At 43.0% G+C, this 25,827-nt stretch overlaps 1 protein-coding gene across 4 annotated transcripts in view; it reads left to right on the top strand.

Annotated features, from left to right (window-relative positions):
- Positions 1–25,827, top strand: part of OXR1 (oxidation resistance 1) — a 610,641-nt gene that overhangs the window by 519,387 nt on the left and 65,427 nt on the right. For all 4 annotated transcript variants that reach the window (XM_088442635.1, XM_088442636.1, XM_088442641.1 and 1 more), the window contains 3 exons: positions 10,461–10,543; positions 22,939–23,046; positions 25,585–25,698. In XM_088442635.1, coding sequence (XP_088298761.1) covers positions 10,461–10,543; positions 22,939–23,046; positions 25,585–25,698 — 305 coding nt within the window. The remainder of the gene's footprint in view (positions 1–10,460; positions 10,544–22,938; positions 23,047–25,584; positions 25,699–25,827) is intronic.

Below are 25,827 nucleotides of genomic sequence, written 5' to 3'. Positions count from 1 at the left end.
CCTGCTATTCAGAGGCGAATCTTTTTCGCCTATTACATTGCATTGACTTTCCACGTACGCAAAAAGCGGATGGAATTGAGGGCCTGATTCAGAGCCGGACGCTATTTGCGAACGGTCGTTCAGAAAAAGGGGCCGGCTATTTAAATTGAGCGCTCGCTCTTTGCGGTCTGTTGACGCCTCTACGTCTGAGCGAGCGCACGAAACATGCGCTCGCTATTTTGTAAAGACGCCCCCTGGTCGTTCGCATTATACGTCATCTCCGCTATTTATTAGATTAATCGAGTACATCGAAAGGCGTCTGAACTGCGAGCAGTTCAGGCTAAACGACAACCAAGTGACATGGTCTATGACACTCCCTTACTAATTATGCACTCCCATTAAACTCCCGTTTTGACCGTTTGGCACGCCTGCGTTCGGATCTCCACTCCCCATTTTCAAGCACCTTCCCCTGTTACCACCCACAAACGCCTCATTCTGTCACTCAAATTAGCCTGCCCTCGCTGTTTTGCGAACGCACGATTTCCGACCGCAATGACTGGTTGGCGCATGCGCATTACAACCCATACGCATGCGCAGATGTGCGAACATCGCTCGGAGCGAACGAGCGGCCGCTTAAGAGGCTCTGAATCAGGTCCTGAATACGGAGATAAGTTTCAAACAGGCGAAAAGTCGCAATCGGCGATACTTTTTCGCGGATCTCGGCTTTTCGCTTGTAATTGAATATGGTCCTTAACTGGCAACTGTTGGACCAAACAGCGTGCTGAATTGAATAGAGACTTTAAAAAGTTTAGGTCACCCTGGATGTGACGGAGTTGATTACATTAAATAAAAGCCCCTTATATAACACACTTTGAAATACAGTCAAATGTATGTCCTTGACCAACACGATTTGCAGCATCCACTGGGTCCTCAAGGCCGTACCGATCCAATGGGTCTCCTCTTGCTGCTTGGCCTATTCCAATGGAATCAAACTGTTGTCAGTGCCGCTTCGCCCTGAATTGTCCTGCAAATGGGAAATCCAGGGAGCAACTTGGGGCCATTGGTGTCATCACAAACGCCAGCGAACAGCGCATCCTAGGTAAGAAGGTCGTCGTTATTGCTTTATTAAATAACTATTATTTGAACTCTTACCAAAATGAATTGTTCTAATTTTGGTGTCGTTATGCTAAATGGCTGCTTGTCTACTTGAAGTGGAGGCAGCTATTCGGTGGGCCAAACTAAAATTTCATAGAATGCAGCAGATCTGTTTATTAGGAATCGCTGAACTCTTGTGTTGATTAGATCCTTAGTGATTTATTTGCAATAAGTAAAAAAAGTAATGGGCACTCTTAGGGGGTTATACTGGCCTTCACAACCAGGGCCTGGAAATATTGTTTAGGGTGGGCAATCCAGATAACATAATATTATACTTGCTTGCAGTTTATTATACTTGGGCTGTGACTTTTTTTGGATACCTTCCTGTGTAATTAATAAATGGAAACCGACTGTAATACTGAGTGTCTATTGTTTTTGTTTTGTCTTTCTGCATATATTCGTTAATATATTGTTCTGCTACAGCAGTGTGAGTATCGGATAGGAGGTACTTGTTGTTTTAAAAAAAAAAATTTAAATAAAATAACGGCCTATAATATTTAGTTATATGGAATACGTGACTTACAGGTGATCTATTGAGGGGCTGGTGTTAAGGCCTTTTCAACCGACTTTCTAATGAATTGAGGGATCAGGGTGCAGGCAATTTGCGTTACAAGCTAAGAAAATTTTTGGAGTGCCACAACCATTACAATGGGGGAAATGTATCAAACCTTGGAGAGCGATAAAGTATCAACCAATAAACCAATTTACAGGTTGTGGCCTGGATGTAATACGCATTTATTATTATTACTTATTATTGTTTATTTACATGGCGCCACAAGTGTTCTGCAGCGCCTTACAAAGTACATAAACAAATTGGTGACTTACAGTACAATACATTGCAGGACTAGGACATGGATAATATACATTGCTACATTAGCGACCATAACACCCAAATAAACAACAATGCAAAACAACCAAGTGTTAGATGCCCTAGTGGGGAGTAAGTAGATGAAAGTAAAGTAAGGAATAGCACAAGAGGGTAGAGGGCCCTGCTCTTAGGAGCTTACATTCTAAAGGGGAGGGGCAGACAAACAGGTGTGACACAGATGGGGTAGACAGGGACTAAGGTGCATGTAACAGCGAGTTAGGATGAGAGCTGGAAAGCTTTGATTAAGTAGAGGGTATTGAGAGCCCGTTATAAGGATTGTAGAGAGGTGGAGTTGTATTTCAGATGCGGTACATTCCGCCACTTATCGGTTATATATCAGTGTTAATCACGCCAGTATGTACCTAGAATTGCTATTAAAATAACAAAGGACAGTTCTTCTGAAACGCAGTCCTTTGCGATGACAGAACTTCCAGGTTTATGACACAGAAGTCCCCTGGGAGTCCTTCTGCGCATCCGTTGTACGACGTACACGCGCCGGAGGGACAATGCAATATGGAGAATGCGTCCAGAACTCAGAAAACTTCAGTTTTCAAATTTTTGGCTGCATTTTCCCTTTTTAGTACATTCCTCCCTTTTTGTTTGAAAAATGACACAAGTTGATTGGTTGGTTGGTACTTTATCTCTTTAAAGTTTGATACATCTCCCCCATTGCATGCTAAAATTTACAGAATAGATTGGTACAAAAATGTTAGCGGCTTCCCTGGCCTTTTTTTTAATCTAGTTTGCTCAGGTTAATTTGGTAATTTTGTAGTCTGAAATTGAAGACCTGGGCCCTCATTCAGAGCCGCTCGTTAGCGGCAGTACGCTCGTTCCGAGCGATGTTTGCACATCTGCGCATGCGTATGCTTTTTAGTACGCATGCGCGAACCAGTCAGTGCGGCCGAAAATCGTTTGTACGCTATATAGCGAGTGCCTGCTATTTTGAGTGACAGAATGAGGCGTATGTGGGTGGTAACAGGGGAAGGTGCTTGAAAATGGGGAGTGGAGATCCGAACGCAGGCGTGCTTAAAGGTCAAAACGGGCGTTTTATGGGTGTGTATATTTAAAACAGCAGCGTCAATGACCACGTCACTGGGTTATTTTAGAGCCAGAACTGCTCGCAAATTTGTGGTAGCAAATACCAACCACAAGAATAGCGAGCAGTTCATACGCTGGTCGATGTACTCGATTAATCTAATAAATAGCGGACATGACGTATGGTGCGAGCGGTCAGGGGGCGTTTTTAACAAATAAACGAGCGTATGTTTTGCTCGTTCGTTCAGACTTAGAGGTGTGAACAGACTGCAATGTGCGTACGGATCATTTGAATAGCCACCCCTTGTTTTTAAACGAACGACCGCAAATAGCGAACGGCTCTGAATGAGGGCCCTGGTTCAGAGTTTTGTACTGTTATATTAGATTGTGCAGGAGTAACAGTAGACACTCACCAGAGACCCAGGCTTTGCTGTATGCCAGCCACACTTGGGTTCTCTTGTTTGGAGAGGGTCTAGTATGCCAAAAAGATGTAGTCCTATGTGGGAAGTAGGTGGAGCAAGAGGGGCTGGAGTAATGCTCATTGTAGTAGAGGATCTGACCCCCACAGGTGCTACTCAACCACAACCTTGAATTCCACTTTATGGCACTAGTTGTCTGTGCTTATTCTAGATATTGGTTCAGCCCTCAAACTGGTTTCTTCCACTGTTTGAACGGATACACCTAGTGGCTGTACGGCACTAGGGCAAAGCAGCAATGTAAATTGACTTGTCAGATTATCCTTTGTGAATACCACTTGTATTTGTTCACGTGTGTGTGTATAGGTTAGGTCACTTTTCTGATGCTTGTGCACAATTGCAAAATAAAAGCCGATAAAATGGAAAGAAGGTGCATAAAAATATAATAATAATAAAAGGTAAATATCTACACACTCTGATCACAAGTTAAATAGTTTCTCTTACTGTAAGTGTTCCCACGTTCTGTCAGCTTCTTTCTGTCTGAGTGTAAAATGTTGGAGTCGGCTGAATCTCTCTGCTTCCAATATCAGTCTGATGGATGGTGCTTTCATGCAGAACTATGAGATGACTAATAAAGGGATCCAGGATACAGATATGTCCTCACTCATCTTCGCTTAGCGTTCCCGCTAGGCTGCTTTAGCCTGGCGCCGCTCCCTGCACCGATTTTAAAGGGGCAAAATGCGCCCTGCCCTTTTAGCGATTCCCCGCTAAAACAGCCTGCCCTGTGCATTTCCACCTCGGTAAGTTCTAGGCACGACCACAAATGTGACGGATTGGGGAATGTAACAAGGACACGCCCCCTCCCTGGTCGCCCACGTCCCCTTTTTGGCGCTCGCAGTGGCTTCTTGCCCGCCCTGCCTGCAGGCTAGCGGGAAGACTATTGCTGTAGTCGCTCCCAAACAGCCCTTCTCAGCTCGCCTGGTCACGCGAGATTCTGCTAGTAGAGGGTATCTTTTTTTTTTTTTTTTTTTTTTGCCGAAAATGCGCCTAAGTCGCGATGCGACTAGGACACACCAGGAGAATGCTGATTAAATTGATAAGTGACACTTGTATATCCATGCGCATCTCTCAATCAGAATCTGAGGTGCTACGATGCAGCGACCTCAACTTTTTTTCCACGCCAAGTTCCATTTAGAGACTCTGCTGCATACAGATATCCAAGAGTCACATATCAAATGAATCAGCACAGCACTGCTAATGCTGGGCATACACGGCAAGATAAAATGTCTGTCAGACCGACAGACATTTTATCTGGCCGGCTGCCAGCCGCAGATGTCCGCGGCATACACTGTGAGAGAAATCTCACAGTGTATAGCCCGACATCTGCGCTCCGCCCCCGGGGGAGGAGACATTTCCCTGTTCCTTCCATAGGAAGGAACACAGGAAATGTCTGTCTGTCGGCCGCGCTGGGCATACACTGCCCGGTGCGGCCGACAGTTGCCGGGTAAATATCGCATCGGACGGGCATGCTGGACAATCCAGCATGTCCGACCGAGCAATATTTAACCCTCAGTCGCCCCCCCCCCCACGCTACAATTATCGCGCGCGGGGGATCGTCCCGATAATTGCAGCGTGTATGGCCAGCATAAGGAGATCGTAACTGCTAACTTATGCACGCCCATCAAACGGCATTTAAACGGTTCTGCGTTTTTCTAACCACCTCCCGTTCCTACCCCCAAACGCTGACTACCTATCACTCACATTAATCTCAGCTTCAGCGCATGCGCAATGTCAAACAATCGCTCAATCTGTGTAAATATCGGCTTTGAGGAATTCTCTGAATGGGGCCTAATGGAAATAAACCATCTGAAAATACTAAGTAGTGTTAGACTAGCAGAATATGGTAGTGGACATGGCCTTGCGAATCCTGTTAGTAAGAGTATGAAATGTTGATTTTTAAACTTTATTTTATTTTTATAGTAGTGCTGTGATTATAAAGATCAGCACCTATCTTTGAGCAAACTTTATTCATTCTTTTGTTTTCTTTTTTCTTATTTTTTTTGGTGTTTTTATTATTACTTCCCTCCATGTGACTGAATAATCGTCCATAATTGAAAGTATTTTAGGTTGCATCATATGCAGTGAAGTTAGAACCTTAGGGCCGGATTCAATTAGAGGCGAAAAGTGCCATTTGGAGAAAAGTTTCCTGCGGATTCGGAATTTCCGCCTGTTTTCAAAGTATCTCCATATTCAATTGCAGGGCGAAGTCATTGCATTGTAATAGGCGGAAAAGTATCTCCTATGAATAGCAGGTGAAAAAAAGTGCAAAATCGTTATTTTGGGGTGCAAACGTTGGGAAACGACTCAGAACCCTTGGGACAGTCCCCCAAAGGACAAATTAACAATTTATTTTTTAAAAATTTTTTTTTAAATTACCTCAGAACACCCCAAAAAAGTACTTTCCAATTTGGGGGCAAAAAAGTAAAAAGTGGGGGGACAAGCATAAAAACTAGCGAAATAGACATCTTGGGGGTCTGCAAGGATGGGTCAGGTGTTTTTAGGATTGCAGGTGCGTTTTTTTTTTTTCACCTTTTTTTTTTTATTATTTAAAAAGTTCACTTTAGAAACAGTAAAATATGCTAGTTTTCAAGTACCCCAAATTTGACTGCACTACTTGTTTTCACCAAAAAATATTGCTTTACGCCATTCTTCACCACTTTTACAAAGACGCTAATAAGAAGCAATTGAAACTACTTAAGTACCCCAAACACTTTTGTTAGGGCTATTAGTACACCTCTACATTGATTCCCGATGTTGTTGCATCTTTTTTTGGGGTACAGACTGATTTCTATACTTCTGACAGTACTTTCCGCATTCGCTGATTTCCGTTTTCACCTGTTTAGGAATTGAATATGGAGAAAAGCGGGGACACGCACGAAAAGTTTCCATCTCTGAAACAGGTGAAGGCGGCGGAAAGTCGGACAAGCGAAACTTTTCCGACTTTTCGCCTCTAATTGAATACGGGCCCTAATTGTTTATCCCTCACACTAGAGGCGTACACATCGCTGACCTGATAGTGTTGTGTGCTCTTTAATTGCCTGGCGCTTCTTCTCTCTCCTGATAATAAGTGTATTTCATTATCGCCTGATCTCCTTGAAACCCAAACTGCTCCTTCAGGAAGAATTAGACGAGCACTTTGCCAACAATTATAAAAAATGCACGACACGCAGAAAGATATTCTCTCCATCTGATTTCCTGAAAGTAGCACTCTGTACCTTATGGGGATCAGAGAGAAGGAACGTCCGGTATGCTTAGTGTACGGAATTCACTGGTCTAAGCACTTTAGTTGTTTTATATGCAAACAGATGACTGCCGTTCAGTGGTAAAAAGAGTGCTGTTATTTTTATTTTTTTTTGTTATACAGTATTTTAATTACGTTTTGTAGAGCATTCCAACAGTGAGAAGCATAACGCCATATATTATTACCAACCCGGTATAACCCTTGCTATAGGTCATTTTATGTATTGTTAGCAAATGAAATTTATGTGATATAATGAATTACAGACACTTTTTTGTATTTTTTCAAAAAGTTTTGGGCAAGCGCTGTCCAATTTCAAATGAATGTACAAGGCTTCAGCGCTGACCTCTAGTAAAGACTGATTGCTGTTTGGTGGTCCCGAGACAAGCAGCTCTGTGTGCACCCATTGCAGAAAGCAGCTGAGATATACTGGCATCGCTGGATCACCTCAGAGCCGCCAGATAAAACGTCTGTCTGCTCGGGTGGTAAATGGATAGGAGTGCCCTATAATGCTTCACTTACCTCCCACTTGCCATTGGTTAAGCATGACAAACTAGCAGCACAGTGGTTAGCATTGCTCATCACTCGCAATGTTGAGGTCATGAGTTTGGCGTAGGTTTCTGTCTGGTGCTCAGATTTCCTCCCACATCCTAAACATTTACTAGAGGCATAATTGACTTTTGTCAAATGGACCCATTAGGTTTGGTGTGTGTAATTGTAACCAGTAAGAGGACTGGCTCCGATTGTATTGATTTTTAACTTTTTTTTTTTTTTTAATAAGTTGATTTACAAAATGTTGTAGTTCTGGGCTTGTCCTGAATGACCTCACACAATAGAGCCATTGTACAGCAAGCCGTTATACATAAGGAAATGCAGTGAAGTTTGCATACACAATATTTATATGACCTCCACGATACGATGCGCTGCCTTTGAGTTGGGAGAAGATACAGTAATAAAATGACTGTGTAGTAACAAACAGATACTGTACAGTATGATGCTTATTTGTAGGTTGTCAAGGTTATCTGCCTTGTTGTTTCCTCCCTGTGTTTGGCCCATACTTCTGATTGCCAGCTAACCAAACCAAAGCAGAATAAATGTCATATATCCAAACCACCTGTGAAATGTCACGTCTGAGTGTGCTTTGTATACAGTTCTCTACCAATAGGAAGAGCGGCTGCACCCACTCCGAAACACTTCTGTAAGTTTCTAGTGACTTGTATGCGCACACGGCCACTGAGCTAGCCCAGGCGATGGAACAGAATAGACTCTGGCCCTGATCCAGCAAGGAACGCACGGCCGCTGCGAGAATATGCTAATGAATGCATACACGCAGCAGAATAAGCAGACGCCCAGGTCTACATAATAACACCCACTTCCCTTTACTTGCGTCCTCTATACCTGGCAAGACAGCGGTAACATCGACAACCATCGGAACCATACGCACAATTCGTACATGACCTGAGCCTCCAGCAGTTTTTGCTACATCTCCTGCACGCAGTGAGAGCTCAGGCTTCGTAAGGTCTCGCAATGCCTAATTTATGCCACGGCATTGAAACGCACTGACACGCCTGCGTTCGCACGACCACACCCCGTCACCACTGACCAATGGTACTTCCTGTCAATCACTGGGTGGTAGGTCCTGCTTGCTGTCTGCGATCGCATTCCCCTTCGCAGGGCCTAGTTCGCGCATGCGCACTGCATCTTATACACATGCGCAGATTGCAAACATCGGCTGGCTGCGTGCGAACGCAGCATTGCATTTCTTGCTGAATCAGGCCCTCAGTCTCTCTGCTCCTTGGGTTCCCCAGAGAGGGTATCCGCAAACCTATGCAGGCCTAGGTGTTATCCGGCTCCAGTTTAGGCAAGTGGTAGGTAGCCAGGTCCGTAGCTACACAGGAAAACTTATCTACGTTGTGTGACTCTATCACTCGCCCGCTATTTAGGAACCACTGGTTTAGCACGCGGCAGTGGCATTTCTGCAGACCATAGGCAGATGGTGTTTGAGTTGTGTTATAGGTAATAATAGCAGCCAGCGCCATCCAAAATGCAGACAAATGACACCGAGCCTGATTCATTGCGTGCGTAATCGCAGTTACGATTGGCAATCTGACAATTGTTGCGTTTTGCCCATGAGTAAGCATCTCAGTGCGCTTGTTTCGAACCGGCCACTGCGATCACAGTGACTACGCAGACCCACAGCAGAGTGGTTGACAGGAAGTGCCGTTTGTGTGTGGAGTCCTTCGCGGCCTGAGCACTCATAGCGTGCGATGAAGTTAGCAATTCCTGAGAGAGGGCCTGATTCAGAGTTGGGCAGAATTGCACAGCCGCAGACTAGCAGATGTGCAATTCCGTCCATTTAAAATGCAAATGCAGAAGGAGGTGTCACACACCTCCTTGCTGCATTTGCGTGATCCCAGCGCTGCGGCCCAGGTCGCAGCCTGGGGTCGCCATCAAAACGTCACAATTGTTGTCGATTTTTCCATTGGCCAGTCTTGCGGAAGCTAAAGCTTCCCGCAGCCTGGCCGGGTCCTGGCAGCTTGCGAGGCCAGGAAGTCTGCGTGCACCCCCACGCAGACCCTGGCCTCGTCCCCCCCGGAAAACTGGGTCGACACACCCCCGTTTCTGGGAACGCCCCCGCTCCGCCTCCCAAACGCCGCAGCCTGTCAACCAGGCTGCGGTTGGGACACACCGCGAGCGGGCTCGCATTCGGAGGGCTGCACATGCACAGTCCTCCAAACATCGGAGATGTGCGCTAACCATCGGCTTAGCGTACATCTCTGATTCAGAGATGTCAGGTCAGAGCTTGTGAAAGTGTGCGTGATGCTGCAATGGTACTCAATAGTACCGATGATTTCGCTGTCTTGCTAAACATTACGTATATGTGTAAGGTGAGGTGGGAGCGTTCTTATGTTGTGCTGCAATGGATTAGCATACTACCGCAGTGGAACTGCGTGCGTAATCACTATATTGCGTTCGCAGTTGCGATCCTTGCTGCATCAGGACCACTGTTTGCAAACTTACAAACAATTTGGAAACTGTAAGAAACGTGCACCAGTTATTGGTTTTCTATCTTCACTTTGGAGAAAATTAATTTTCATTTTAACACGCCCTATATAACCGGGCGAGAATAAATAAATTAAAAAAAAGCGAGTATGGGGCAGGCCGTGGACGTGTACTCAGCAAAGACATTGTCATACTTATGGCGAGGGACGCAACTGCGCAAATGTTTCTGTGCGGGCATGAAAATATACCAGTACGTAGTGATGGATACATAACGCCCCCTAAATATCTTACTCCAATTAATTATGATCCATAAGTTATGTCTACAGAGCTGTAGATAAAATGCACCTATGTCTTTATTTTTTTGTATCATTAGAGTGATTGCGTGCCAATGGGAATGTGTTTTACATGCTCCTTTGTGCATGTGCAGATCCTGATCATGCTAGCTATTTTGCTCTAGATTATAGGTTGCACAGCCGAAGCTAATGTATCACAGTTGTCACAGTACTTTTTATATTGATAGAAAAAAAAAATCCTTAACGCAGGCAGGCAGCTGTATTCCTGCTAGATAGAAGCTCCGGTTACAGAGAGCTAGCTGTATGACTGGGGAAATAGATGTCGTCTGCCTGCCGTACTGTACTCAGCAGCCTGTGACCATCCTGACGGAGCAACATGAATCTAACACACACTCGCTTTCCATATCCCTCAGATACCGGCCAGAAGAAGACCCTAGAGAAGAAAGATGGGCGACGAATGTCCTTCCAGAGGCCAAAGGGGACCATGGAATACACCGTAAGCTTTTGTTCTTTACACTTTGAATATTCCTCTCCCTGTGTTGTTTGCCAGCTGGCAACTGCTAATGCACCGGGCTATCACTTGCATTTGTGTATTGCACTGCACATTTTAATAGAAGAAGCTTAATTGCTCATTTGCTGTGTTCAGAAAGTGCTAAACTGTCGGCGTTGAATATGCATTAGTGTGTCTGGCAAAGGGTGAATTTACAGAGGTCTACCTTGACCTTGCCTTAATACATAACCGTATATCCACCTACTGGTCATTGATCCGAAGCTTTTAAAGGTTATAGCGTTCTTTTCCCAGCACATTGACACAGGGAGCGTTACTGGCTGCTATGTTCTTCAAATGACCCTCAAAACCCCTCGCTGCGGTCGGCTTCTTATTCTGTTTCTATGGGAAACTGAATTTCAAATTATGTGTCTTTCAGTAATACTGTTTTGTTCCATCAATCTCTGTCTCTCACTGTGTAGCCTCTATATAGGGGAATAGAAAAATAGAAAACTAACTAGTCTCTCATACTGTATGTAATATGTGTTGCTACATAAAACTCGCACCCCTCTGTTTTTATTTTGCCGTCGTTTGAGTCCGCCTCTCGTGTGTGTGTGTGTGTGTGTGTGTGTGTGTGTGTGTGTGTGTGTGTGTGTCTTCCATGGTTGGGTTTGAATTTTGTTTTAAATAATATGGGGTTATTAGCTATACAATTCATGCAATATATCCAAGACTTGTTTTTCTTCGTTATCCTGTCCCCTGTGCTGCAAGCTGTTCCTTCTAGCATATAGCAAAGAGCCACGCTACACGTGTAACTCATATTTACCAACAAGACACATGCACACTGCTATTTTTTTTTTTTTTACACAGCAGAAGGAAATCATTGTGTACAGGGGGGAGAGAAGTGATGGCTGTGAAGAGATTGTAGCCTGGGACACAACTGTCCACACACAGCATTAACTGCTCATTCAGCCTGAACGGCCAATCTGTGTGCAAATTGCAGAGATCCAATCCAGGGTCCATCGGTTTATGCCCGGTCTTAGAGGACTGGTAATTCCTGGTCTTCCGTCCTTACCGCTAGTGTTCCTTGTTCAGCCATAACTCCTATTCTGCCTTGCCAAATGATACCCGATTGTGAGCGACTTAATTGTGACATCTAGTCTTCGGCGTTGTCGTCTTGTGTTTATTCGGTGTGTGAGAGAGGAGCGGGTGTCGGATTTTGTTAAAATGAGGCAAAAAATAAAACTTGTCAGCTTAAGTTAGTTGTGTCCTGAGGTTTTGAAAAACTTGCAATGTAGAGTTGTTATTGCACTTACAAAGCTATATAAAATAATATAAACTAATATATAAAAGGGTGTCCCTCAGCTGTATCTAGACAATAGTTCCATTAGGTCCAAAGCTGCATGACAGGATAAGGTGAAAGTCACCCTGCCCACCAGTTTTTTTTCCACCCAAACTTCAGGGGCTTCTCCGTGCAGCTGTGGTGTTTTTTATTTTATTTTTTATTTACATTTTTTTTAAGCTGATACCCACCTCAATGGCTGAAGGGTAAGACAGTTACGGTTAGGCTGCCAAAGGGAAAGGTTGGGGTTTGGCTGCGGGAGGGGTGGTTTAGGGGAAGGATTAGAAATACACACCTGCATGCAACGAGGTTTCCACTGTCACGATTCAGTTGCTGGGATTCTGACCGCCGGCATTATCAGCACCGGGATTGCGTACCAAACCCCATTCATTTGTACAGATTGAATAAAACTTTCAGTGTTTGCAGTATAGAATTGTTAGCACGCACATTATTATTATTTTTTTTTATTCTTAGACGTCCTTTAAATTGGCTGAGTGAAGATCACATGATAAATGACACGCATTCAGAGCCAATCGGGTGCATACTGTAGGTTGTGATGTTGCTTTAGGTGCATGCTTCTGCCAGTACATCCCATGTCCACACTGCCGCTAATTCTTATATTAATACTCATACCTACCCGGAAGATGGAAAATGAATAAGGGACTATACTAACGTGACACAAAGGAAATATAGGTAACATTTTATGGCAATGTTGCCTGTTCTTATAGATGTTAAATGTGTAGTTGTCGTAGATCACAGTTACACTTTTAAGATTCACAGCAGTACTGAGCTGCTGGAAACTAAAGGCCCCCATACACTGTGAGATTCAAAGTTGGTAAGATCAGTTGTACGTGGTACGTGTATGTGGTCAAATGGTGTACGATTGAACACTAAGATCATAGGATAAGATGCATAGAAGTGTATCCCATCGTACACGATCAGTTGAGATCTTTCTGCAAAACCATCTGATCTGCGATCCAACTAGACGACGGCGGGGACGCGCATCGGGGTCGCAGAAGACTCAAACTATTTGCAAACGATTGGCCTGACCAACCTGTGGAAACTGCCAAAATCGTGTGAAAAATCGTCCCGTGTATGGCCAGCTGATCTACTAAGTATGAGCATTATAGTATAGTGCATGTCTCCTATGGGGGAATTACATGCTTGTGGGGGGATACTTTATTAAAGAGTTCGACCATATCCTCAACCTGTTATTATCCCTCAAGGGATAATATAGTTGGTATAGATGTCTGCCTGCACTTTATCATATTTTAGCACCTTTCTGTCCCTGATCATACCCGGTTATGTTGCATACATCTCAAGGTACTTTTCTCACCCTAAGATACTTTTTTTTTTTTGTCAGAGGATATTACTTACTTACTAGACATCTTAATTGGAGAGAGCTCTCTGCTATGAGAGGCTGTCGTATACATTATCGCAGGCAAGGGTTATCTTCCCAAATCTAGTCCAAGTAGTGAACTCCATTACCGGCGATGTGCAGTGATGCCCGACTGTGCATGTATTGTTTAAGGATGCCCCAACATATAGAGTTTTCTTCGCGCTGTAGATGGACACAATTTGCAGTTGTAGAATGGCGAATCGCGTCAGTTGTGCTCAGTTGAATTCTCATCCAAGTTGGTCTTAAACTGCTGTTTATATTAGGGCTGTTATTGACCCAAATCCTAAAACTAGAATGAATATATTGATGGATATCCATGTATTGATAGACCATAACCTCACTGGTTACTCCTCTGTTTATATTCATATTTTTAGTGAGTGTGGATCATTAGGTCTGCAATAAAAAAGGTAGGCAATAGGTTGACAGGGTCTGAAGGTTGACACACTAAAGGTCGACTAGTAAGAAGGTCGACATGGACAGGAGGTCGACAGGGCCATTAGGTTGACACACAAATGGTCAGCACATACATGGTCGACACATGTTGTGGTGGTGGTGTGTTTTTTTTTTTTTTTTATCTTTCTAGACCTGATCTTCACCCTAACCCTCCCTCCTGGTGCCTAACCCTCCGGTAAGTGCTTAACTTCTGTCCCTGTCGACTGTTAGCGCGTCCACTGTTAGCGCGTCTAACTTCAATTGTCTACTCAAACATTGTCTACCCTTTTACTGGAGGTCTAATGACCGGATACCCATTTATTTTGACATACTGAATAGGACGCAACTGAAGAAGAGAGAAAATCTAATTTGTAATTGGTAAAAGGGAAGTATTTTATTTGCATGGTGTGACTGATCTGCACGTGTATCTGACGTTCGGTATTGTGTACAGACACCAGAAGATAAAAATACTAGCCAAGATATTTGTGCTAAATGACTTTGTTGTGGTGATCCCTTGCTTTTGGTTGCTCCCTGTATACTTATCATATCGTCATTAATTACACCTATTGCTACCGGGATGTGGCAGACTCATATCCTGTACTATAAATTCTGTGGGTGTCCTTTCTACCAAAGCACAGCATACAGTATAAGGTAACTAAAAGCCTCACCTGTTTAGGGCCACCAGTAGCAACATGTAGTAAGACCCGCACTAGGTGACATGTTGCCCACTTAGGTAAAATTGTTTTACCTCTATTTTCTCTGTTCCCACGTTACGTCTGCAGGCAAATGTATAGTGATATATAAAAATAATTTAATTGAAACCTGCCTGCAATCTAATGCTACAACTCTTATGCCTGTATATTATTAAGCACAATTGTTGTAGTTTAACCACTTTAACTGACGATAATTTGTTTTACATTTTTTGATTACCTTTTTTTTTAAAAAAAAAAAAGAAAAAAAAGAAAAAAATTATTTAAATATTTTATTAGAAAAAAAAAAATATGCCTAAGAGGTGTCTTTCACCCACTTGTGTCCATATGTCCCCCAGTGGCATTAACCTCCCCCCCCACCCACACCCCATTAATTGTAATAGATCCCCAGTGGCATAATAAGAGACCCTCCAGTGTCCATGGTCTCCATTGTGGCACTGCGCCCCACAGGATTCTGGGGAGCAAAATCACTGTTAGGGGGCAGACGCAGAGAGGAAAAATCCATTCTGCACATGTGCAGAACGGTGGGGGGCGGAGCAGCTCAATGTAGTCGCATGGGATGCAAGCATGTCCGTGACAGCCCAGCTGGCTGCGGTCCCATCCCAGGCAAGTGGTCTAATTTCTTCTTTATTTTCTTTTTTTAGGCTAGAATATGATATACAGTGCTGTATGTCGCATAATACAAAGGAGAACACTTACAGATTATAGACCAGTTAGGACTGTATCATCTGCTGGCTGGGACAGCAGTGAGATATAGGTACAGTCTCTCAATTAGATTAATCGCCAAGGAATACTGTATGACATTTTCTTCAAACCCGTAAAACTGGCAGTGCGGTAATTGCGTGCTACTATACCCCATTTAAATCCATAGTCTGAAACCGCTGAAGACACAGCAGCTTTGTAAAGTTTCCCCTTGGTAACGCCTCAGAGTGAGGTCATGCACAGAACTCTGTGATTGGCCAGACTGACTCATGACCGAATTGAATGACTCTCCCCACCCCAAATTACTTTTTAAAAGTGCTTTTACTGTGTATTATATGCCCTAATAATAATCTTGATGGATAGATCCTCAGTTTATCTTTCGATATATACAGTATTCCATATCACACTCTAATAAGTCATTATATGGTTTCTGTCTATGACAGACCTTTTATATTTGATATACAAGATGGGGTACATGTCACATTAAAAAAATTTTTTTTTTTTTAGGAAATTGCAGTTTTCCTGTAACATTTAGCATGTGCTACAAGTACAGCTGTTTGTTACATAAGTTCTCTGATTGATAGCACCTCATGGGGTGAGCCAGTCACAATGTCTAGGAATGTCTCCAAATCATCTTGTCAGGACATGACATGCCATGTGCCCTTCTCCCTAGCAGGTGAGAAGATTAGCCCCCTACCTATGCCCACCAATTATCTCACTGGTCTGTTTCATAGGGTTCACTGATCACAGGGCAGTTGCTGTAATATTTAGATTACTCCTTGCCTTGCATCCAATAACCTTTGAAGGTGGGCCATTGTCGTATGCCAGGAGTCACCGATAAACACCGGTATTTCATAATAATATATATTTCTTGGCACCTCCTTACTGTGAGCCACCTTGTATTAATATACAGAGTTATTTGACCCTTTTACCGCACCGTTCAGTAGTTTGATGTCTCGTATACTCACTGCTCTGGTTACTGTGAGTTTAGATAAAGGAAAGACCTGTTTTGTTTCAGCTTTTGGACTTTTTTTTTTTTTCTTCTTTAGACGTATGGAAACATCTTGTGAGGCAGCGATCACATGAATGACATCTTGCCAGCAGTGTTGCCCACAGCGCACATCTGTTGCTGTTGTGTAGTAACCTGTGTCCTAGGTGTGTGTGTACAACGTGGTGCTATGATCGGTGCCAGTCAGCTCTCTTGTGGTTTTGTTTATATGGTTAAAACGGTTTATTTTCTTTGTTGTACCCTCTTACCCAGAATGCCAGTGTGAGATAATTAGCATGCGTCTTATGCATTAAATAGCAAACATGCCTAAGATGATCATAATACTTTTTTATTGTGTCTCCTTAACCTCTTAACAGGCCAATTTTGTTTCCAAAAAAAGCTTTAACATTTTTTAATTTTTTTTTTATGATTGGATTAGGTCAAGAAGATCTATATAATACTTATCCCACACAATTTTATTAAAAAAATTTTTGAAACCTTTATAATTAACTTTTGATATATTTTTTTTTTTCTTTTTACTCTTTACATCAATATATTGGATTATCGATGATTGGAACATCACAACTTTGATTTTCCCCAGCAGCTGCTCCTCTGAGCAGCCGCCACGTACACACTAGGCCGCTGAGGGGTGCTAATTTTATATTTCCCAGGCGGCTGCAATGAAGAGTCAGGTGGGTGGTCCTGCCGTGCTGAACGATTAGGAGTTATTGGCAGTATAGTACTGCTCCATCACACCTAAACCAGATTCTAGAAAAAGCCCTCTGACGTAGCACCAGCTACCCATCACACACCACGTAGACTTAGACGTCAACCGTGGCATTCTAACTCAACAAGGCATCTACAAAAAACTCACGGAAAGTAGAACGTCAGTGGCGAAAGTCTCGTACTCCATGTGACTTCCTCACATATAAGTCTATCTACAACTCTTATAGTACTGCTCTGGACGCTGCCAAACAAACATATTTCCAATCTCTTATCTCTGCTGAAGCCTCTAACCCCAAGCGACTTTTAATAAATTTAAACTGCTTCTTACCCCTCCCTCACCCAAGCCACCTGCTACTATCTGTGCGCATGATCTGGCTTCCTATTTTAAGGATAAGATTGATAATATCCAAAATGAAATGGCATGTTCTTCCTCAGCTAGTGACCTGCTCAGTTCCCTACCTGAACCCTCTGGCACATTCTCTTCATTTGACCTCACAAACGAAGATGAAGTAGCTACACTCTTCTCCTATTACCTCTCCTCTAGATCCTATACCCTCACAAATCAGTAAAGCTCTGTCTCCTGTGCTCATCCCAACCCTAACTAAAACCTGTAATCTCTCTCTCTACTGGCATCTTTCCATCACTGTTCAAGCATGCAGTGATTACTCCCATTCTGAAAAAACAAAATCTGACCCTAACACTCTCTCAAATTTACTGTCCTATCTCCCGGCTCCCATGCCCCTCCAAGCTACTTTAGAGACTTGTCCACACTCTCCTCACACACTTTCTTAACACCCACAACTTATTGGACCCACTTCAGTCCGGCTTTCGTTCCCAGCACACAGAGACAGCACTGACTAAGGTAGTTAATGGTCTCGTCACTGCCAAGGCTAAAGGCCGTTACTCACTCCTAATTCTTCTAGATCTCTCTGCTGCTTTTGACACTGTTGACCACTCTCTTCTCATACAAACATTACAATCCCTAGGTCTTAAGGACACAGCTCGCTTGGTTCTCTTCCTACCTATCATCGCTCTTTTACTGGTCGTTTTTTGGATTCTGCCTCCCCTTCGCTACGTTTATCAGTTGGAATACCGCAAGGCTCTGGCTTAGGTCCTTTGCTATTCTCAATTTATACTACCTCTCTTGGCAAACTAATCCGTTCTTCTGGATTTCAGTACCATCTGTATGCGGATGATACTCAAATCTACCTATCCTCTCCAGATTTATCACCATCTTTTTTGGTCCGTGTCGCTGAATGTATTTCTGCCATTTCATCTTGGATGTCATCTCTCCACCTGAAACTTAATATTTCTAAAACAGAATTAATTATATTTCCACCGGCCAATAACAGTTACCAATCTGATCTCTTTATCACTGTTGATAACTCAACAATTCACCCTGCCCCACAAGCTCGCTGCCTAGGTGTCATCCTTGACGCTGAACTGTCCTTTGTTCCCCACATTCAATCTGTCTGAAAATTATATTACATACATCTAAAAAAAACATATCCAAAATTCGACCATATCTCACACAAGACACTGCAAAAACTCTAATCCATGCACATATTATTTCCCGCATTGACTATTGCAATAGTCTTCTTACTGATCTTCCCAAAAACATTTTATCGCCATTACAATCCATTATGAATGCAGCTTCGAGGCTTATCTTCCTTGCCAAACGTCCATCGTCTGCTGCCCCCCTCTGTCAGTCCCTCCATTGGTTGCCAGTTTTGTACCGTATTCAATACAAAATACTATTACTTACACATAAGGCCATTAACCAAACCACACCAACATACATCTCTTCACTCATCTCAAAATATCTCCCATCCCAACCTCTCCGCTCAGCACAAGATCTGCATCTCTTATCCCCACGCATTACTTGCTCCCATTCACGGTTACAGGACTTTCTTCGGGCTGCACCCACTCTATGGAATGCCTTACCACGCACAATAAGACTTTCCTCTAGTCTTCAATCCTTCAACGGTCCGTGAAAACTCACCTCTTCAGACAAGCTTATCAGATTCCAGAACCGACCACATAACCTTCATAGCTTCCATTTCTAATTACATCCCCTCTCACAGTCCTCACATAACCTCACACATTGTCTTTCTTTCACATACTCCTGACATTTGGCCGACATTCCTGTGTGATTGGATCATACAGCCCACCAAGAAACTCTGCAGTCTGGCTGGACCAAAATGCAATATATATAGCACCTATCCTTGTGTATCAATGCCTATTTCCCTATAGATTGTAAGCTTGCAAGTAGGGCCCTCGTACCTCTGTCTGTCTGTCTGTTATTACCCTGTTTTGTTCTATAAATGTTTCCAATTGTAAAGTGCAATGGAATATGCTGCGCTATATAAGAAACTGTTAATAATAATAATAGTCACTAGGGTAGGGTGCAGGGATGCGGAGGGGCCGGGAGGTCCCTCCGCTATTGGCGGCTGCCGGAAGACTATCTCCCGGGCAGCCGCCCACTGTGCATTTCTGACTGGCCGCATTTGTGACTATGGGCGTAATGTACAGCATCACAACCGCGATGTGATACATCCCGCTACTTATTGGGTGCATACCAGCATTAATTACGTAGTTACATGCCTAGAAATGCGATTAAAATAGCAAAGGACAGCTCTCCCAATAAGAGCTGTCCTTTTGTTATAGAGGAACTTCTGGGTTTAATGCGCAGAAGTCCCACTGCGCATGTGCAGAACGGCGTGTGCTGCCCCGGGGGATACTGGGAGGGATCCGATTGGATCCCTCCCAGAAGAAATGTGAATAGAAGCCCATAGGCTTCCATTGGCTAACGCCATCTAAAGATGGCGTTACCCACCGGGTCCAAGCTCTAAAATGTAACGCATTCTAGAGTTTGGTAGATATGAGAAATGTGGTCAACCCCCCTCCCCCCGGAAAATCCATTTTCGGGTTTGACCGCAATTTTGCCCTCAATACGTCCCACTCTATTGGTCAGGCACACGGTCAGATTTTCAGTCAGATCTGAACGATAACTATTTTTTAAAAATCATTCATATCTGGAAGAAAATCTGACATGTGTCCCTGCAACGATGAACGATGCGCATTACCGCTTGTCAGATAACGATATCTGACATCTGATGTGTTTGCAGTCAGATTTGGACAATTTCATTCATTTTAATACAGTCTAAAATCGTTCAAATCGTTGGTAAAATTGTTCATATCATTCAGTCGTTTATCGTTCATCTGACAGCCTGGCATGGTTGCAAACGATGCAACCTTGCCAGGCAAGCGGTTGAAGTCGCACATAAAAACCTCCGCTCTGACAGGCTCTGCATTGCTGTACAGATATTTCCTGCTCACTTTCCTTGTATTAATGTGCGGGAGTAACCAGTTAGGCTAGTGCTGTTGACAAAACAAAAGCTCTGCGCTTCACTCGTCACATACATCAAACCAGTCCTAGCCTGGCGTCCTTGGCCTCCTTCTGGAGGACATCTGGCCTTCTGTATTGGGCCTAATGCCTTGCTTGAAATGAAATGTCATTTTTTTGTCCAGGGTCTCTATGGAACAGACAGGGGTTAAAGCAGTCGGGCGCAAATAGAAAAAAAAAAAATAACGGTATGCACAAAAATAAGTATTTTATACCCATATGCAGATGTCTAGTTGCGTTCCAGACGGCAACCATAGCGCTCACTCCTGGTTTACGCCAGGCACATGGTACAGGCACTTGCGTCCAACTTTCACCCATGTTGTAAGCCATTCATATTATGTGCAACAAACTCTTTCACTATTTAGGCATCAATTTTAAGCATCAATTAACTACAAGAACCTCTCATTCAAAAGAAACGGCTGCACATCTTGTGTTTGCAAAAAAAAAATGCTTAAATACGTTCACAAAGGCGTAATCTAGTCCTGAGCATCGGGGAAAACTGGGTACACCGTAGATTACAGCCGCCATAATAGTTACATGTGGGTGGTACGTCCGCCAGGTTTTTTTTTTTTCTTCATGCCCAGTTCCTATTTCACATTCTTTGGCTCTGATGTGTAGTTGAACCTAATATGTATATTGTCCTCGGCAGTCTTTTGATCAAAAACTAAAAATCTGTCCTGAAATGAGCTGGAAAATCTTAGGGTTCACAGCTGCAGCACAAACAGGAAGTTATGGAGGAGCTACCCCCATGTGATTTCCAGCTCCGCTAGGCTGAGGGGGCCACAGAACTAAGTGACTGACTGTATAGTCAGCATGGGCTCCATAAGTCCCTTGTTTTGTTTATAGAAAAAAAATAATTGTACAAACTTTTTCTTTTTTTTTTTTATAAAAATACTTTTTTTTAATAAAGTGCACATACTTTATAAATGTGTGGGTTTTTTTTTTTCTTTTCTTTTCTTTCTTTTAGCTTTTTTCAAAAAAGGGGGGAAAAAGTGTTTTCTTAACCTTTTTCTGGAATCCCAATTTTTTTTTTTTTGCCAAGTCTCACATGTCCAACTTCCTCACCCAATTTTTATAGGTTCACGTCCTGCCCTTCCTCACCACATCCTTACCTTCCTCACCTCATTGCTATAGGTTCACGTCTTGTCCTTCCTCACCTCATTGCTTCAGGTTCACGTCCTGTCCTTCCTCACCTCATTGCTATAGGTTCACGTCCTGCCCTTCCTCACCTCATTGCTATAGGTTCACGTCCTGCCCTTCCTCACCTCATTGCTATAGGTTCACGTCCTGCCCTTCCTCACCTCATTGCTATAGGTTCACGTCCTGCCCTTCCTCACCTCATTGCTATAGGTTCACGTCCTGCCCTTCCTCACCTCATTGCTATAGGTTCACGTCCTGCCCTTCCTTAGTTAATAAATAATTGAGGTGGACACACTGAGGGTTGCTCAAAATCATTATTTACTAATAATCTTGTAGGTTGGCAAGTATTGGACGTTGCATTTTAAGAATAAGGCGAGGCATCTAAAGCTAAAAGGGGGGGGGGGGGGGCGACGACTGAAAAATATCTAGGCCCTACAGTATGTATATACTCCTGAGGTAGTGTATTATTTTCTGTCAGCCTCTAGATGCTGTTTCTGACAAGTGTGACCTTAATATGTCTGTTGTGGCAATACATGCAAATGCAAATTATTAATGGAATACACAGAGAAGTCATTATTTTCTGTCCTAGTAAACAAAAAATAAGCCTTACAACACAATTATTTATAGTTGTATATAAACAGTTATTCTGGATGCTGATGATCAGATGTAGCCGTGGGTTTTATTGTGGGCGACAGACAACATGGAATATCATCTGATCCTCCTTATGACTGTGTCCCCCAAAGTCTGTAATCTTACAGGCTTTCTTAACCTGTAACACTACCCCCCTCCCGCCCCCCTGTGTGACTTCACTTCTGACCCATGTATGCAGGGCTGGATTAAGAGCCATACGGGCCTGGGGCTAAAAATGTTCTGGGGTCTACACCACAGGTTCACAAACTCTGTTCTCAGGACCCCACACAGTGCATGTTTTCCAGGTCTCCTCGCAGAATCGCAAGTGAAATTATTAGCTCAACCTTGTGGGTCTTTTAAAATGCGTCAGTGAGTGAAGACTACACCTGTGCACCTGCTGGGTGACCTGGAAAATGTGAACTGTTTGGGGTCCTGAGGACCGGGTTTGAGAATCACTGGTCTATACTAAAGCAGAGGAGGAGCGACCACTGTTGTGTGGGTGTGGCCAGTGCCATGTGGGCGTGTACACCTCCTACACTATCAGCCCAATGTCTCACTAAATACATAATAAATGTAAAAATGCATAAGTTTGTGAGAAAACTATAAATACACTTTCGGTACCTATGATTTATGGCTGACTGTGTGGCCAGCTAGGCAGCTGGGCGCTATCATGCTCTCATGACGATGGGCCTATTTGTATGTGGAGGCTTGGAGCCCCCCAATCTTCATTGCTAATCTGATCCTGGGTGTTATGTGTTTTGGAATCTTATCATTTAGAAAGGCAAATGGGATCTGCAGAATAATAAGTCACAATGAAAATCTGTAGACTATATACTGTGTGTGTGTGTGTGTGTGTGTGTGTGTGTGTGTATATATTATGTATGTGTGTATAATTTTATATATATTTTTTTTGGTATTTCTCTTTACAGGTAGAGTCAAGGGATTCGTTAAATAGCATCGCTTTGAAGTTTGATACAACACCAAACGAACTTGTCCAGTTAAATAAACTGTTTGCCAGAGCAGTTGTACCTGGGCAGGTACGTATCATGTGTTTGCCCTTTTAATATCTCGGAATAAATTCCAATGCCCCTCGCTCCTCTTTGACAGTAATCGGTGGGTAGTAATCTTCCTGGGCTTGCTCTTGTGCCAATTAAGTTATGGTATTTACTGTAAATATTGAGGGCCAGCATATAGACCTTTTAATGTCAATAATTAAAACAATACACTGCATTCAAAGGAGTAGACACCAGTCTATAACCGCACATCAGTAGACATTGTTGTAATGTAACATAAATAGATTATTTTGGCATTTCCTGTGGATAAGTTTTCCACCAGCTTTTACAGGTTTCATGTAAGCCTGGAGCAGGCACAGCGCAGTTCTGTGTCCATTTGTCGACCTGTTGTGCTTATTGTGGCACACACTAATAACCGAGAATATCTATTCACATGCGTAAGTGGAACCGCTAATAGACCACATTGCAACATGCTGTAACATAGTGGGGCCTCCCCAGGGTTGGATTGGCTATCTGGAAAATGTGGGTCGGCCCCTCTAGCACAGTCCATCCGTGATTGGCACACTTCCTTTCCACCGTCACTTGAGTCATTTCTCAGCCTCCCCCTGTAGTCAGCTAAGCACCAATTGACAAGGGTATATGTGCACCTTATCAATAATGACTTTCATTTAAATCCCCTTGTATGTAACATACAATGTTTAGCATGCCATGCATGGGACTTAAACTCCCAACTTCATATACCCCAGTCAGATACTTAACATGTGAGCTATTTGCTTCTGTGAAGCAAGCCTAATAATTATGGCTGTGTGTAAGCTGGCTGTAATTGTAAGCTTAGACCACATCAGACTAAGCAGATCTATGTAGTGTACATGTGGTCTAGAATTTGAATCCTCTGCAGGAAGAGCTCTGATGTGTGTACGTTAACACAGAGAATGACTTATATGTGGACTGAGAAATAGGAGGAGTCAGTACTAGAAAGGGGAGTAGTTTATATTATTTGTCAATGCCCCCCCACCCCTCCTCTGTAAAAGAAAAGTCTAGATTAAACTGGGTCGGCAATCCAGTGGCTGAGCTGGTTGGAGTCTGGACTGGCCGAGCAAGTCTGCCTCCTGGCGCTCTGCTCAACTGGATGGATGTAAGGCATGGCGTAATGTTGCACATACTGGAGGCGACTAGGAACCGCTGAAGGAGCCAAGAGAAGGGTGCCAGGAGCCAGGCACCGTCACGGGTCTGTGGACTTTAAATGCCAGGACGGATGTATAGCCCCGCTCTGCCCCTTCGCCTACCTAATTGTTCCTGACCTTGCTTTAATGAAGTAAGCTGGAATCTTACCCCAAGCATGACGGTGGGAAACAAGGTGAGGCAGTCTTTACATCACTCCTTCTCTGGTCTTCCATGTGCTGCTGGCGCTACACTAGCTCTTCAGTAGGCAATGGGGCTGCGGGTGAAGCCCAGTGGGACATATAAACCAGAGAATAAAGCTGGGCATCCACTATACAATTTTCTGTCAGATATCTGTCCAATCTGGCTGGTTGGAATGAAAACCTGGTAATGTATGGGAGCAAATGACAGTGAATCATATGGTTTTAAACACTGAAAAAAGGACAAAAAAAAATATTCAAATTGGTTACATTTGTGTGTTTATAACCAATTTGTCTGAACAACCATTTTTGGCTATTTTCCAGTGTTTGTGAGCAAATGGACAATTGTCATTTGCGCCCATACATTACCAGGTTTTCATTCCAACCAGCCAGATTGGACAGATATCTTACAGAAAATTGTATAACGGATGCCCAGCTTAAGAGCTGGGGTGAACGGGTTACAAAACCGGAACAACTGGAAGCCACCGGCAGCTTTAGGACGATCTGTTGCCCTTCACGTGCTCCATATCCCTTCATTTTATAGTACGATACCAAATACTGGTTATAGTTTTGTTTTTGTTGTTTTTTTTCTCCCTTTTTTTTTTTTTTTTTTTTTAGTCCACATTTTTCATGTATTGTTTCTTAGGGTGTTGATTTATAATCTCTGTTTTTACTATTTGTTTTCACTGATGACCGTAAATAATAAAAATAATAAAAAAATTTAACTGAAACTGATCCGCCACCTTTTCTATTATTGGCCAAATTTGTGGGGGTGTTTTGGCCGCAGTTACCCCAAGAAGACTTTGCTTAAAACCATAGAAGAGCCACCCTATATATTGAAGTAATTTTGAGGGTATAAATGAAAAAAATAAAAAAATAAAACATCTTTTATTCTCTATTAATATGAAAGTCTCTGCGATATATCGCTTTCTTGCCTGCATTAGCCGTAGACTAATGCCGAAGAGTTCTTTGTAATTACCAAGGATACTACATGCTACGCCAGTGGTTTGATCTCATTACACATCGGTCAAATAATCTGTCATACATGTAAAGATCCAAGAGTCCATCAAGATTTTCTCTTTTAAAACCTATATTGATTTAACTACAGCGTCCCCATAACCTCATTCTGCATAAACGAATGAATTATTTGTTCCAGAAGTTGCTAAAGGAAGATGTACTGATTTGATTTCTCTATTAAAAGGTTTTATACGTACCTGACCCTGACTACATTTCCAGCGTGGAGAGTTCCCCATCGCTTAGCCCCATCAGTCCTCTATCTCCAACCTCTTCAGAAGTTGAATTTGAGAAAAGCACAGTAAGTAAAGTGTCTTTTTATATTTCATTTGTTATTTACATTTTTGTACTACTGCTTGGTCCTGTTCAGAGGTTTGCAAACATTTAAAATAAATAAATAAATTAGTGAAAATAGTTAAACAACAGAAGA

The sequence above is a fragment of the Taudactylus pleione genome, unplaced genomic scaffold, assembly GCF_031769625.1.
Source record: "Taudactylus pleione unplaced genomic scaffold, aTauple2 ptg000314l, whole genome shotgun sequence".
Classification (NCBI taxonomy): Eukaryota; Metazoa; Chordata; class Amphibia; order Anura; family Myobatrachidae; genus Taudactylus; species Taudactylus pleione.
The sequence above is the reverse complement of the archived record's forward strand: the minus strand, read 5'-3'. Positions and strand labels throughout refer to the sequence as shown.